This window comes from Achroia grisella, unplaced genomic scaffold (genome assembly GCF_030625045.1).
Source record: "Achroia grisella isolate CSIRO2021 unplaced genomic scaffold, CSIRO_AGI_Agris_v1 utg719, whole genome shotgun sequence".
Taxonomy (NCBI): Eukaryota; Metazoa; Arthropoda; class Insecta; order Lepidoptera; family Pyralidae; genus Achroia; species Achroia grisella.
The window spans coordinates 134,143-148,890 of NW_026713002.1; the positions used below are offsets into that span (position 1 = coordinate 134,143).

The 14,748-nt window shown below is 46.9% G+C and overlaps 1 protein-coding gene across 1 annotated transcript in view; it reads right to left on the reverse strand.

Moving 5' to 3' along the window:
• Positions 1–14,748, reverse strand: part of LOC131850210 (serine/threonine-protein kinase 10) — a 60,955-nt gene that overhangs the window by 7,280 nt on the left and 38,927 nt on the right. Inside the window, exons 9-22 of the mRNA XM_059200381.1 lie at positions 13,410–13,491; positions 12,440–12,606; positions 11,679–11,897; positions 10,941–11,450; positions 10,422–10,595; positions 9,731–9,872; positions 8,657–8,769; positions 7,898–8,070; positions 6,603–6,701; positions 5,332–5,424; positions 4,233–4,335; positions 3,600–3,757; positions 2,886–3,093; positions 377–580 (exon numbers count right to left, since the gene is read on the reverse strand). Coding sequence (XP_059056364.1) covers positions 377–580; positions 2,886–3,093; positions 3,600–3,757; positions 4,233–4,335; positions 5,332–5,424; positions 6,603–6,701; positions 7,898–8,070; positions 8,657–8,769; positions 9,731–9,872; positions 10,422–10,595; positions 10,941–11,450; positions 11,679–11,897; positions 12,440–12,606; positions 13,410–13,491 — 2,445 coding nt within the window. The remainder of the gene's footprint in view (positions 1–376; positions 581–2,885; positions 3,094–3,599; positions 3,758–4,232; positions 4,336–5,331; positions 5,425–6,602; positions 6,702–7,897; positions 8,071–8,656; positions 8,770–9,730; positions 9,873–10,421; positions 10,596–10,940; positions 11,451–11,678; positions 11,898–12,439; positions 12,607–13,409; positions 13,492–14,748) is intronic.

Genomic DNA, 14,748 nt, shown 5'->3' on the forward strand with positions numbered 1-14,748 from the left:
TCTCGATGTGAGTTGTGCAGTCTCCGCAGCAGCGCGTCGCCGCCGTGTGTGTGTGTGTCTGTCTGTCTGTCTGTCCGTCCGTCCGTGTACGTGCCTGCTGCCGCTGCTGCAGGTACTGGCGGTCTGCGAGCGCCTGCCGCTCTCGATGTGAGTCGTGCAGTCTCCGCAACAGCGCGTGGCCGCCGTGTGTGTGTGTGTGTGTCTGTCTGTCTGTCTGTCCGTCCGTCCGTGTACGTGCCTGCTGCCGCTGCTGCAGGTACTGGCGGTCTGCGAGCGCCTGCCGCTCTCGATGTGAGTCGTGCAGTCTCCGCAACAGCGCGTGGCCGCCGTGTGTGTGTGTGTGTCTGTCTGTCTGTCTGTCCGTCCGTGTACGTGCCTGCTGCCGCTGCTGCAGGTACTGGCGGTCTGCGAGCGCCTGCCGCTCTCGATGTGAGTCGTGCAGTCTCCGCAGCAGCGCATCGCCGCCGTCGGCCAGCGCGGCTACGAACGCTCGCTCTCTCTCCGCCTGTTCGGCGTCGAGGCGGGCTCGACGCTGACGGTACGCTTCCTTGCGCCGCTCCTTCGCCACCAGCTCCACCTCCTGAACACACAGACAATTTCACAATTATAATATATATTTTAAACCGATAAAAGACGGCGTCAATATCTTGGTGTTCACAATTGTATTATAAATACAAAAGTTGTAATCTGAAAGAAATTCAACACTAGTATCCGGCTCGAAGTATCAATGTTGGTCCTTTGAGCCGCATATACAGTGTAATAACATAGTTATTCCTCATTTTCTTCGGCTGTGAGGGTGGGAGCGTGCGGTACCTGCTTGAGCAGCCGCAGCTCCTGCTTGAGCGTGTCCCGGAAGTGTCGCAGGTCCCGCTCGTGGTCGGCCCGCAGCCTCTTGGCGGCGGCCCGCAGCTCTGCCTCGAGCGCCTGCTCGGCTCGCTGTGAGGGTGGGAGCGTGCGGTACCTGCTTGAGCAGCCGCAGCTCCTGCTTGAGCGTGTCCCGGAAGTGTCGCAGGTCCCGCTCGTGGTCGGCCCGCAGCCTCTTGGCGGCGGCCCGCAGCTCTGCCTCGAGCGCCTGCTCGGCTCGCTGTGAGGGTGGGAGCGTGCGGTACCTGCTTGAGCAGCCGCAGCTCCTGCTTGAGCGTGTCCCGGAAGTGTCGCAGGTCCCGCTCGTGGTCGGCCCGCAGCCTCTTGGCGGCGGCCCGCAGCTCTGCCTCGAGCGCCTGCTCGGCTCGCTGTGAGGGTGGGAGCGTGCGGTACCTGCTTGAGCAGCCGCAGCTCCTGCTTGAGCGTGTCCCGGAAGTGTCGCAGGTCCCGCTCGTGGTCGGCCCGCAGCCTCTTGGCGGCGGCCCGCAGCTCTGCCTCGAGCGCCTGCTCGGCTCGCTGTGAGGGTGGGAGCGTGCGGTACCTGCTTGAGCAGCCGCAGCTCCTGCTTGAGCGTGTCCCGGAAGTGTCGCAGGTCCCGCTCGTGGTCGGCCCGCAGCCTCTTGGCGGCGGCCCGCAGCTCTGCCTCGAGCGCCTGCTCGGCTCGCTGTGAGGGTGGGAGCGTGCGGTACCTGCTTGAGCAGCCGCAGCTCCTGCTTGAGCGTGTCCCGGAAGTGTCGCAGGTCCCGCTCGTGGTCGGCCCGCAGCCTCTTGGCGGCGGCCCGCAGCTCTGCCTCGAGCGCCTGCTCGGCTCGCTGTGAGGGTGGGAGCGTGCGGTACCTGCTTGAGCAGCCGCAGCTCCTGCTTGAGCGTGTCCCGGAAGTGTCGCAGGTCCCGCTCGTGGTCGGCCCGCAGCCTCTTGGCGGCGGCCCGCAGCTCTGCCTCGAGCGCCTGCTCGGCTCGCTGTGAGGGTGGGAGCGTGCGGTACCTGCTTGAGCAGCCGCAGCTCCTGCTTGAGCGTGTCCCGGAAGTGTCGCAGGTCCCGCTCGTGGTCGGCCCGCAGCCTCTTGGCGGCGGCCCGCAGCTCTGCCTCGAGCGCCTGCTCGGCTCGCTGTGAGGGTGGGAGCGTGCGGTACCTGCTTGAGCAGCCGCAGCTCCTGCTTGAGCGTGTCCCGGAAGTGTCGCAGGTCCCGCTCGTGGTCGGCCCGCAGCCTCTTGGCGGCGGCCCGCAGCTCTGCCTCGAGCGCCTGCTCGGCTCGCTGTGAGGGTGGGAGCGTGCGGTACCTGCTTGAGCAGCCGCAGCTCCTGCTTGAGCGTGTCCCGGAAGTGTCGCAGGTCCCGCTCGTGGTCGGCCCGCAGCCTCTTGGCGGCGGCCCGCAGCTCTGCCTCGAGCGCCTGCTCGGCTCGCTGTGAGGGTGGGAGCGTGCGGTACCTGCTTGAGCAGCCGCAGCTCCTGCTTGAGCGTGTCCCGGAAGTGTCGCAGGTCCCGCTCGTGGTCGGCCCGCAGCCTCTTGGCGGCGGCCCGCAGCTCTGCCTCGAGCGCCTGCTCGGCTCGCTGTGAGGGTGGGAGCGTGCGGTACCTGCTTGAGCAGCCGCAGCTCCTGCTTGAGCGTGTCCCGGAAGTGTCGCAGGTCCCGCTCGTGGTCGGCCCGCAGCCTCTTGGCGGCGGCCCGCAGCTCTGCCTCGAGCGCCTGCTCGGCTCGCTGTGAGGGTGGGAGCGTGCGGTACCTGCTTGAGCAGCCGCAGCTCCTGCTTGAGCGTGTCCCGGAAGTGTCGCAGGTCCCGCTCGTGGTCGGCCCGCAGCCTCTTGGCGGCGGCCCGCAGCTCTGCCTCGAGCGCCTGCTCGGCTCGCTGTGAGGGTGGGAGCGTGCGGTACCTGCTTGAGCAGCCGCAGCTCCTGCTTGAGCGTGTCCCGGAAGTGTCGCAGGTCCCGCTCGTGGTCGGCCCGCAGCCTCTTGGCGGCGGCCCGCAGCTCTGCCTCGAGCGCCTGCTCGGCTCGCTGTGAGGGTGGGAGCGTGCGGTACCTGCTTGAGCAGCCGCAGCTCCTGCTTGAGCGTGTCCCGGAAGTGTCGCAGGTCCCGCTCGTGGTCGGCCCGCAGCCTCTTGGCGGCGGCCCGCAGCTCTGCCTCGAGCGCCTGCTCGGCTCGCTCGGCGGCGGCGCGTCCTCCTCGTGCGAGCGCGTCCAGCTCGGCCTCGTGCGCGCGCGCCAGGGCCGCCAGCTCCGCCTCCAGCCTGCATCACACCAGCATCACCTCATCATTATATTCCGTGCCGCGTTGATAGGGGAACCGAGTATCGAGCTCCTGCGCCTGTCCCAAAATTGCTAGGAGCCCGATAGCGCACCCAAAATCGATCAGCGACTAGCACTCCACAGGAAAGGACATCAAAATCAACGAATTTTGTTGGCATCATAAAAAGCCATATCCAAACGGTTTGAACACGCTAATCTCGGGAAATTCTAGTTCAAATTGAAAGATTTTTTTGAGTTGGACAGTCCATTTTCCGAGCAAGACTTTAAGCTATATAACATTACGCTACGACCAATAGAAGCGAAACAGTGAGCAGTAAAAAATGTAGCAAAAATAGGCAAAATTATTCATATAGGAGGGCTTCTTCAACGGAAGCCTATATAAATATAGTTAAGCCTAGTTTAAAATAATTTATACCACAATATTGACCTATATCGTTAAGAATGACGTGACTACTACGTTAACTATTACAGCAGTCAGATGACCCACCTCTTATCCTGTTGCTCCCTCAGCTGCTGCTCCTTAGCGTTCAGGTCCTGGAACTGCTTCTGTTCCTGCTTCTGCAGCATCTTAATCTCGCGCAGCTCCTGTTTGCGCAGCGCATGGTCGTCCCACGTGCGGCCGCTCTCCTCATCTCCCCATATGACCTTGAATTCAAAAGTTATTTTTCAAAATATATTTTTGTAATTTTATTACAACAGTAATATAATTCCCACCGCTCCAATTTTTTAGTATTGTGTTCAAAAATAATTTTGTTCTCAATAACGCTGGAGTATCAAAAAAATAAAGGTACTCCCATAATATGGTTGAGAGCAATGATAGCTGGCTCATCCGTCATACTCGTGAACGAGTGTTGCTTGTAGGGAGGGGTTCGTGTTACGTCCACTGATCAGATTTTCTTTCGTCAAAAATGCATTAGCAGCAATGCTCACTGTGATCACTTTATTATTCGAAATTGATATTAAAAAACAGGCAGTAGATGTCCTCAGCCGCTCCATAAGTCCCTTCTTTAGTTTGGAGTGCCATCTACACTCGCCCCCTATCATCCTGTGAAGCTAGCTATAAAGGCCAGTTCCAACAAAGAATTTAGAGTAGTCCGAAAAAAAAATATCGGCTTCATACCTTCGAGGTGGTGGTGGTCATGATGACGCCGTCGATCTCGAACTTTCTCGTGCGCTTCCTCGTCTTCTTCTTGAGGTTTGCCATGTGGATATCTTCTTTGGACCTGATGATAAACACTGTGTTGTAATCTCTTTGTACATTCTTATATGTTTAGTTTTTTTTTAATTTTGAATTGATTTTCTTTTAGAATTGTCATATATTTATATTGTCACCTTTTTGACTTACAACCGTTTGTATACGCATCTTAATTATAAGTATTTACCATTTTCTATCCATTGTTTGATTTATATCACGCATACTACATAACTACTATCGCCCACACATCGCATTTATGATCTACCTTTACAACTGACCATAACAATCTCAGGTCATTATCAACCAATATTGTTATAAACCAATATTGGAATTACCCTTAAATAAATTCAAAGCATCTGTTAAATCATATTTACTGAGCAAGGCCTATTACTCACTAAACGATTACTTGAATGACGAGCGTGCATAGCAATAGTTTTCATGTTCGGGATTTTCATTTAATGTTAGACATAGACACCTATATAAATACCTATGCATTGTAAATAAACTGGATTTTAAAAAAAAAGTAATTCAATTGAGTTTCTTGCCAGTTCTTCTCAATTGGATCTATAAACCGAACTGGACGGTAGGGAAAAAAAATATAATGTAAAAACTTGACGTTCATAAGCGGCTAAAATGTCCTACATTAATAAATGATTTAAGAATTTGAATTTGAACCTTATTTTGTTAAGAATAAGAATAATTTATTGTTGCCAATGAGATTACATAAAACTAAATACATTTATAGGGTCAAGTACCCTTAGGCGATGCACTAGGTTCCTAAGGTTTTTTTATATCGTTAATGTTATTATTATATATATGTAAGTAGGTATAAATATACACGTTGGGGGTAGGAGATTGTCAGTAATGTGGATTAATAACCCTATTGCTAGCAATGTACCATGTTAGGGACCTCCACGCGGTTCCCCCTGGAAACCATCATGTTAAATTCCTGGTGAATTTTCCAAGGGCAATCTGACCTGACTATGGAGTATACAATACAAAACATATCACGTGACCGACTTACCTTTGTATCCTGTTGACGGCCTGCCCATCTTGGTTCTTCCTCCTCAGCACAACCTGGTCTCCGTTCTCCAAACCTTGGTGATCCGTGTTTATCCTGTTTAGTAAAGAATGCATTTTTAATACACTTTACTATTTCACTTTACCAATTTTTATTTATAATTATTGAATAAATTGGTTCGAAGATAATTACGTATTTATTCATATACAAGCTTTGCCCGCAATTTCACTCATGTTAAATTTCAATACAAAATATAGCCTATATGTTATTCTGATATACAAATTATACAACTGTAAAGTTTCATCAAAATCCGTTCAGTAGTTTTTGCGTGAAAGAGTAACAAACATCCATCCATACTCACAAAAGTATGGTGTTATCTACCTTATATATAATGTTCATCATTCAAACATTTCTCCACATTAGTACGATTGTTTGTGTAGACGGCATTTAGGTAAAATTAACTTATTTTTATTATAGTCAACATTTTTTTTAAATCTACCGAATAAGCGGTAGATTTAAAAAAATGTTGACTATTCAAAAGTGCTTAAATTAAGTTTATTTGAATAAACGATTTTCTATTCCATTCTATTCTATTGTTTGTATCATTATGGGTGTTTTTTAGGTATATTTTTATGTGTATTTACAAAAAAAAAGGTATATCTATCAGTTGTATGGCAGCGGATTTTGAAAAAGGGCAAGTAAAATAGATCTGTGTAGGTCGCAGTGCTACAGGCAAGACCTGTAGCACTGCACCTTGCACACCTGGAAATAGCCTAAAACCCTCAATAAAAAAACTGTTGTAGAGTATCCACTACACAATATCTGTTTTCTTTTTATCTCAGAATAGTTGTACTCAGACAGACTGCCCATCTTATGGACGGTTAATACTTCAGTCAGTGGACACCGCTAGGGGTTCGAACCTCGGCTCAGGGCGTCGTAATTTCGATCCCAGTTTGAAATGGAATTGGGGATCGATCGGAGGGGATATATCACGTATGTATATTATACTTATGGTAAAGGCCCTTGCTTAGTTTGGGACTAGATGTCGCTGTGTATGTGGCGTATGGTGGTGTGAGGTGGCTGTGCATGTGTCGTGACAGGTTGTCGTGGCGTGTGGTGGCTGTGTACGAGTGTTGTTGGGTTGTGGTGGCTGTGTACGAGTGTTGTTGGGTTGTGGTGGCTGTGTACGAGTGTTGTTGGGTTGTGGTGGCTGTGTACGAGTGTTGGTGGGTTGTGGTGGCGCGTGGTGGTAGGTATGTGGTGGTGGTGGGTACCTGTTGCCGCCGTTGTGGTGTCGGTGGTGGTCGTCTGCGTCGGGCGGCGCACGTGACGACGACGACGCTACCGACCCGCTGTCCGACTGGGACCGTCGGCTGCAACACACACTTACTACATTACAATATGTCCTGATTTTAAATCAAATCACAACAAAAAAAAAATATATTTACTAGTTATAATATACAGCTGTACCGCAAACATTGATTTTCCATATAAATTTCGCAATTAAGAAATAGGGGGTTGATGGTGGAAGGGTGAAAATTTAGGGTTCGTAGTTTTTAATACCACATCATAAAAAAAATGTGTAACAAAATAAAAAAAAATGTTAGGGTTATCCTTAGGGTTGTCCATATCTAATATTTTTTTATTTTTATGATTATGAAAAATATATAATAGCCGATTCTCAGACCTACTCTATCTTATATATAAAATTCTCGTGTCACAGTTTTCGTTCCCATACTCGGCATAAACGGCTTGACCGATTCTCATGAAATTTTGTGAGCGTATTGAGTAGGTCTGAGAAACGGCCAACATCTATTTTTCATCCCCCTAAATGTTAGGGGTAGTCTAACTCTAATTTTTTATTTTATTTTAAGGCAAAACAACGTTTGCCAGGGCAGCTAGTATGCTTATAAAATTACATTAAAATGTAAGTCGGTCAAGCCGTTTGAAGTATGGTAACTAACATTGTGACACGAGAATTTTATATATAAGGTATTTTTTTTTATACTACTATGATGGCAAACAAGCATACGGCCCATCTGATGGTAAATGGTTACCGTAGCCTATGGACGTCTGAAGCACCAGGGGTGTCACGTGCGCGTTGCCGACTCTTAAGAAACTTTAATATACCCTTCTTGAAAAACCCCATGCTGTAGTCTCGTGAGAAAACCTCGGCAGGTAGTTCATTCCACAATCTAAGTGTACGCGGGAGGAAGCTCCTCTGAAACCGCACTGTCCGAGACCACTTAGGTTCCACCGTGTGGGAATGAATTCCCTGTCGATGGCGAGCCGTGCGATGGTAAAAGGTGGCCGTAGGCATCATATCGAACAATTCGTCAGGAAAATTCCGTTGTATAATCGGTAGAACACACGAAGCGAAGCGAAGTCTCGCCTCAAACTAAGTGTTTGAGGCGAGACTTCGCTTCTCTTTGTATATATATTTCGGCTCGATATTATATATAGTTTCTGGAAAAACGATCATTCTGGAAGACCACCATTCATCCAGATGATCAGGATGAATGATGAATTCTGTCCATGATGGGCAAATTGCTTAGTAAATCAAACTCACCTCTCGAAGCTGTCAGGGCTAAGCCGCGGCGGCTGCGCGCTGTGGTCGTGGTGGTCATTGTGGTGGTGGTGATGATGGTGGTGGTCGGGCTGCAGCGCCACGTGTGTGGCGGCAGAGTCCCGCACGCGCACCTCTTCATTGCCCACCGTCACCACAGACACGTGGGACGTATCCTGAACGAGACCAAGTCTTTTATATCTATGCTAGAATTAAGTTATTCTTCTTCTATGCTATTCTATTTTCCACTGCCCCAGAAAGTAGGGAATGTAAAGAGACTAGAAGCAGAGATTAAATAATTTCTAGGGAGTCAAGAGAGATGACTGATAAATTCCTAGAGAATTTATCACAATAGGCTAACTGACCTAACCTCGTTCGTGACCTTATCATATTCCACTAGTATCCCGCCAGCGTAATCCGGTGGCGCAGGCAAATGACTGATTCCATTAGCATCAATAAAAAACCCATAATTTTCAAAGTCGTAATACTTTTACTGGTGACTAAGTTTTTAATGACCATACTATTATAAATATTAAAAGAAAGCATCGCGAGGTTAGATAAGCTATGTAACAATAGATACAGAGAGAGAATACAAGGATTGTTTAAAAGAGCAACACACAAGTTTCTTGCTTATTCTTCTTGTGATGAGACAGCTTTCCGAATAAGCGGTAGATTTAAAAAAATGTTGACTATTCAAAAGTGCTTAAATTATGTTTATTTGAATAAATGATTTTCTATTCTATTCTATTCTAATAAAGTTACCAGGTTGAGTGCGTTGTTGGCGCTTTCGTCGAAGACACCGGAGTCTGCTCCGGCACCAGGACTCAGGATCAGCACTTCGCTGCTGTCGAGGCGGCGGCCTCGGCCCTTCTCTGCTGAAATGAACATTGGATGTTAGTTACAAATTTCGTTTTATATTTACATCTAATAACTGTTTTGTGTTTTTTTTAATGGAGGGATTTGGGCTATTGTTCGGTGCTAAGACCTGTAACACTGTGAACTGTACAGATATATTCTGCTCACCCTTATTCAGAAATTGTTGTCTAGACCCATCAGGGATAAAAATTTAAGGATATTCTTAGGAGCGATGTTTTTTATCTCCTCGGGATATAGTTTAGTGGTTTTTTTATGGATGATAATGGAATGGTGCACACGCCTGCGCTAACGGTATACGCTGGCGGGGCACCAGTGGAGCATGATAAGGTGAGCATGAGGTCAGGTCAGTTAGCCCATCGTGACATATTCGCCAAGAATTTATCATGATGGTTTCCCGGGAGAACCGCGTGGAGGTCAACCTGACATGGTACATTGCTAGCAATGGGGTCAACAGTCCACATTACTAAGAATCCCCTGGTTACGCAGACCGACATGACGCGACCGGAAAAAATAACAGTAATAAGGTAAATGTAATGTACTAGGGGGAGCTTATCACTGAAAAGAGATTTCTTTCAGTAAACTTGAAAAATATTATAGAATAATGTGTGCAATAGATCAGCCATGTATAATTATGAAAAAAAAAAACATGTATATAATTACAAAAAAATATATTTAAAAATATCTATCAGATGTCTAGCACCCATATTTTATATTAGTACCCATAACACAAGTTGTTTGGCACTAAATGGCTATGTGATAATTCACCATCTGCTTCTTCCTTATCACATTTATTTGTGGTCGTCGTAACATGTTTCCTCTTCCATTCATCCCTGTTCGCAGTCATCTCGGCCTTCCTCTGTCCTTATAACCATCCACATTCATATGTAACACCTTCCTTAAAATTGTGCTGATAATTGTCCTGGGAAATTATAATTAACATGTTCAAACATGTCAACCAACCTGTATAGGAATTGTTGCAGTCCAGAGAATCAAGCGAGGAGGGCGCGAAGCAATCATCGTCTGATGATGAACCGGCGCCCACTATTACCACCTCGTCTGCAATGGGCGGCGTGGTCGAGATGGTCACCGCATTCGGAGGTAGCTGGAAATAGAAACAATCGTTTATGGGGGTGCGTATACTACCCTTTAGGGTTTAGGTATTACTACTACCTACTTCGTCTAGAACTTGGGAGTTTCAAATAATACAGTCGACAAACAGAAATATCGTATCTTAACGTATCCGTCAAGCGAGAGTTGACCGGGTACCGGGCACCGCTAGGGGTTTAAACCTCGGCTCAGGCCGTCGTAATTTCGATCGCCGTTTGAATTGGACGGGGGATCGATCGTAGGGGCGACTAGTTAGCACAACTTGAGGGCTTCGGTTATATTTCTAACCTCGGGGCGAGCGGGACCTCGCGAGTATTTGTGTTTTATAACCGTCATGTAGACTCTTGTTTACAAATATGATTAAGATAATGATTTACGTTCTTCCTTTGTTTGAAGTGCCATCTGCACTCGCCCCCTATCGTCCGGTGAAGATGTAAAGGCCAGCTGCGGCTGACAGCATTAGAGCAGTCTGGAGGAATTAATTAAAGTAATATGACGATACAAATAACATCACCCTGTATAGTCACAGTCACAGTGTACGTACCGGCGCGGCGTTGTTGATGACTGGCGGGTGCGTGGTGGTGACTGTCACGTGACCTGCGGGCGTGGCCGCCAGCGAGTTGGGCTCCACCACCACCACGCTGTCGCCGACCGCCACCGCCACCACCACCGGGGACGCCACCGTCACCACCTGCGGCTGGCTCACTTGCTGCGGTGGCTGCAATTTAGAAAAATTACCAACTTAAATTCCTTAGAATTTAGTGGTAAACAAGCTGTCTGCACCTGATGGTAAGTGATAAACTATATACATGAACAGCACTAAGGACACCAAATTATCTGACACTACATCCGTGGGAACATTCATAGCTTGCCATTCCAGAGTACTAAGATGTCACGCCTCTTATCCTGTAATTTCACTCTCTAATCTGCACCCTACAACCGAAACATCTTACAAAGCAAGCGGCTTGGCGGCTGAAATATGTGAGACTGAGGTACACACGCGGACTTTTCAAAGTCTACTGTTAGCAAAAATTTTCGAATAGAAATGAATAACAAAACTCACCGTGACCGGCCTAATCTCCACTGCATTCTGCTGCGTTGTTCTCCACTGCTCCTTCTCATCTCTAACTCTCTTCTCATTCTTCTCCCTCTTCTCTATTTCTATTCTTTCTCTCTCATCCACTGAACTGGATCTCGAATACCTTTCTATTCTACTCACGGCTGCGTTCACTCTGTCACCAGTTCTATCTTCATCTACAGAACCAGACCTAGACTTATCTGCGTCTAACTTTTTATTCTGCAATCTATTCACTTCTGCGCTCACTCTAGAAACTTCTTCTATAGAACTTGACCTAGATTTATCCGTGTCCGGTCTTCTGTTATCGTCTGTGTTCACTCTGGACACTTCTTCTACTGAACTTGATCTGGAATACTCCTTTTCCGTTCTGTTCACTTCTGGTTTTAATTCTTTAGTTTCTGGCGTTGGCTTTGGTTTATGGACTATTTCGTTTTGTTTCTCTGGTGTACTATCTGTTTTTTTATCTTCTACCGCCTTTTCTGCTTCTTGACATACCTGTCCATAAACATTACGAGTCTTATAGCTTGCAAAAACAATTCCTAACACAGATTTAAGTTTTTTTTGTGGATGATAATGAAATGATGATGACCTGACCTCATACGTCTTATCATCCTCCATGGTGCCTCGCCAGCATAAACCGTTAGCGCAGGCAATTGCACCATTACATTATCATCCCTAAGAACCTCCAGACAACGACAGAGAGCAAATAAAAAAGTAACTGACCTGATCTACGATCTGCTTGCCGGCGACTGCGGCCGTGGGAGTGGCGGGCGCGGACGGCGGCGGCGGGGCGGGGTGCTTGCGGGCGGCTGCGGGGGCGGGGGCGGTGACGGGGGCGGGGGGCGCGGCGGGGGGCGCGGGCGCGGGCGCTCGGGTCGCGGGGGAGGCGGGGGGCGTGGCGGCGGGCGGCGGCGGGGCGGGACCTTTCTCTTTCTTCGGTGCCTGCGGGGACAAAACATAAAGTAACAGCTACAGGCATGCATCATATATTGATAGAATGTGTTCGTAATGCATCTAAAAAAACAGTACAGAAAGTTAAGTTTAGCAGCGCTACGTCTAACGCGTCATTTATGCGTCACACATAAAAATGGACCAAGAATAGATCCTTGAGGTACACCTATTATATCTCAAGGATTTATTCTGGGACCATTTTTATTCCTAGTTTATATTAAAGATGATTACATATGCCATACAGGATAAATGGGGCATACTATTTTTGCAGACTCTTAATTGATTTGTAAAGTTATTACAATTACAGGATTGGCATGAAAGATTTTTGATTTATTGATTGAAAGTGGCTAAATCATCCAAGCTTTGAAGTTTATGTTAGTCTCAGATGCAGCCGAGCAATATTTTATAAAATCATCCTATTAATATAAGTTGATTATTTATTATTTAAAATAGTTATGATATCGTCATAGACACATTTTGTGTACAAAAATCCCAAGCACAATACGAAACAAAAGAAAGAGAGAAAAACTTACAGGCGCTTTCCTGTCAGCGGGCGGGTGTTCGTCGTCGCGGGGTCGCTTGGCCGCGGCGGGGGCTGCGGGGGCTGCGGGGGCTGCGGGGGCGGCGGCGGGGGGCGAGGGCGGCGCCCGGGGCTGCGCGGCCGCAGGCGTAGCACCCGCCGGGGGCTCCGCCTCCGACACTGCGGGCGGACACCATTATTCATAATAATAACATACATTTGACGCATTTTTAATGCCTCGGTGAAATTGTGGTTTAGTACATCATCATCATCATCATGATCTGTTTCTTCCTGATCCCATTTATTTGTGGTCGGTGTAATATGTTTTTCTTTTCCATTCATCTCTATTCACAGTCATCCCGTTATTTACTTCCTTTCTTACCATATCATCTTTCACACAGTCCATCCGTGTCTTTTTCGGTCGTCTTGTATCCTTTTAACCATCCACATTCATATGGAACACCGTCCTTAGGATATGATCATCATTCCTACGCATTACATGCCCATACCACGATAGACGATTACTCTTCAACCTCACCGCCACTTTCATACTTCCTCTAATGTATTCATTCTTTATCTTATCCACTCCTGTCACACCACATATCCATCTCAATATTCGCATTTCAGTTGCATGCAGTCGTCTCTCATCCGTCGCCTTTATGGGCCCGCACTCTGATCCATACAAAATAGCAGGCCGGATCATGGCCTTGTAAATTTTGCTTTATTTAAATATGTCACGATGGGCTAAATAACCTGACCTCATACTCATCCACTGTTACCCCACCAGTGTAAACCGTTAGTGCAGGCCGTAAGTAGTAGCCGTAATAATCCGTTAATGGAACGGTGCACCCCCATTCCATTATCATCCATAATAAAGTCTAATACTACTGCTATAACAAACCACCTGACTTTATCCTTTCACATTTTGCACTGTATATTTGATCAAATAAATAATTAGTAATTATATTTTGTTATAAACTCACTCTTGACGTCCGGCGTCTCGCCCGACCTCACAGACGTCGAGTCATCTTCCATCTCCATATGCATCTGCGAGCTGCGATGTTCCTGCAACACACAAAACTCACATAAATATATATTTCTAATCTAATGTGGGAATATGGCGGCTTAGACTTGAAGAATAGTGTTATATATATACTAAATTATTATTTACGTATTACATCGTTCTGTCAACTCCTTCAATTGTTTATTTAAAAATAACATTATAATCTTAATGAAATACATAAATCCTCTTTCAAGATATAAAAAAGCTTGTATTACGAGTACAAGAAAACCGATACAAATATTTTCAATACATTTATATAAGTTAAAAAAGAAACAGCAGAGCTTCTGCTCACCTTGGGACTAGATGACGTTGTGAATAGGACTTTGCTACTTACGTGATGTTCTGAGAATTGTCCAGGGGTATTATTATTATTCAGTTTATGTGACCAAAGACTATTTCTATTTCTAAATACATACATAATATATAAATTACAATAACGCGTTGTACCTTCAATGCAGGCGGACGCTCTCGCGGCTGCGCGTCCATTTCGCAAGCAATGTAGACCAGACATAAATACTCCATTAACGCGACAAACTCATATTAAACTAATATAAATTACACAAAGTATGTTGACTTATTACATTCTAAGACTACATTCAAGCTCGTGATTGTTTCAGTGGTTTCAGACTACGAGATTTTAGTTTAACCGCTTACCATCAGGCGGGTTGTATATTTTAGATTGGTATCAAAGAGATGAAAAAATGAAACGAAGGCAACAGAAAAAAGAGGCTGGATCATTAGGGCTGTGGTTCGATCAACATGGAGAAGGAAAGCGTTGGAGAGAGGAATATGGAGTTTATTGGAGGAGGCATATCTTAGGACAGGCTGATGAACTGAGGGAGTAAAATGGGAAGCCTACTCCACATTTTATCATCGCACGAGTCGCCATCGATAGGGAATTCATCCCCACACGCAAGAACTAAGTGGTCTCAGACAGTGCGGTCTCAGAGGAGCTTGCTCCCGCGTACACTTACATTGTGGAATGAACTACTTTCCCGAGAGACTACAGCATAGGGTTTTTCAAGAAGGGTATATTAAGGTTTATTAAGGGTCGGTAACGCGTCCGTGACACCATTGGTGTTTCAGGCGTCCATAGGTGCGGTAACCCTTTACCATCACATGGGGCGTATGCTTCTTTGCCACCTATGTGGTATAAAAAAACATCATATTTTGAGAGAAACGCTCTTGTCGTTAAAGCTCTTGTGACTTCCCACGATCTTCCATCCCACTCTTTAAACGTTGATACGACACGACTCCAA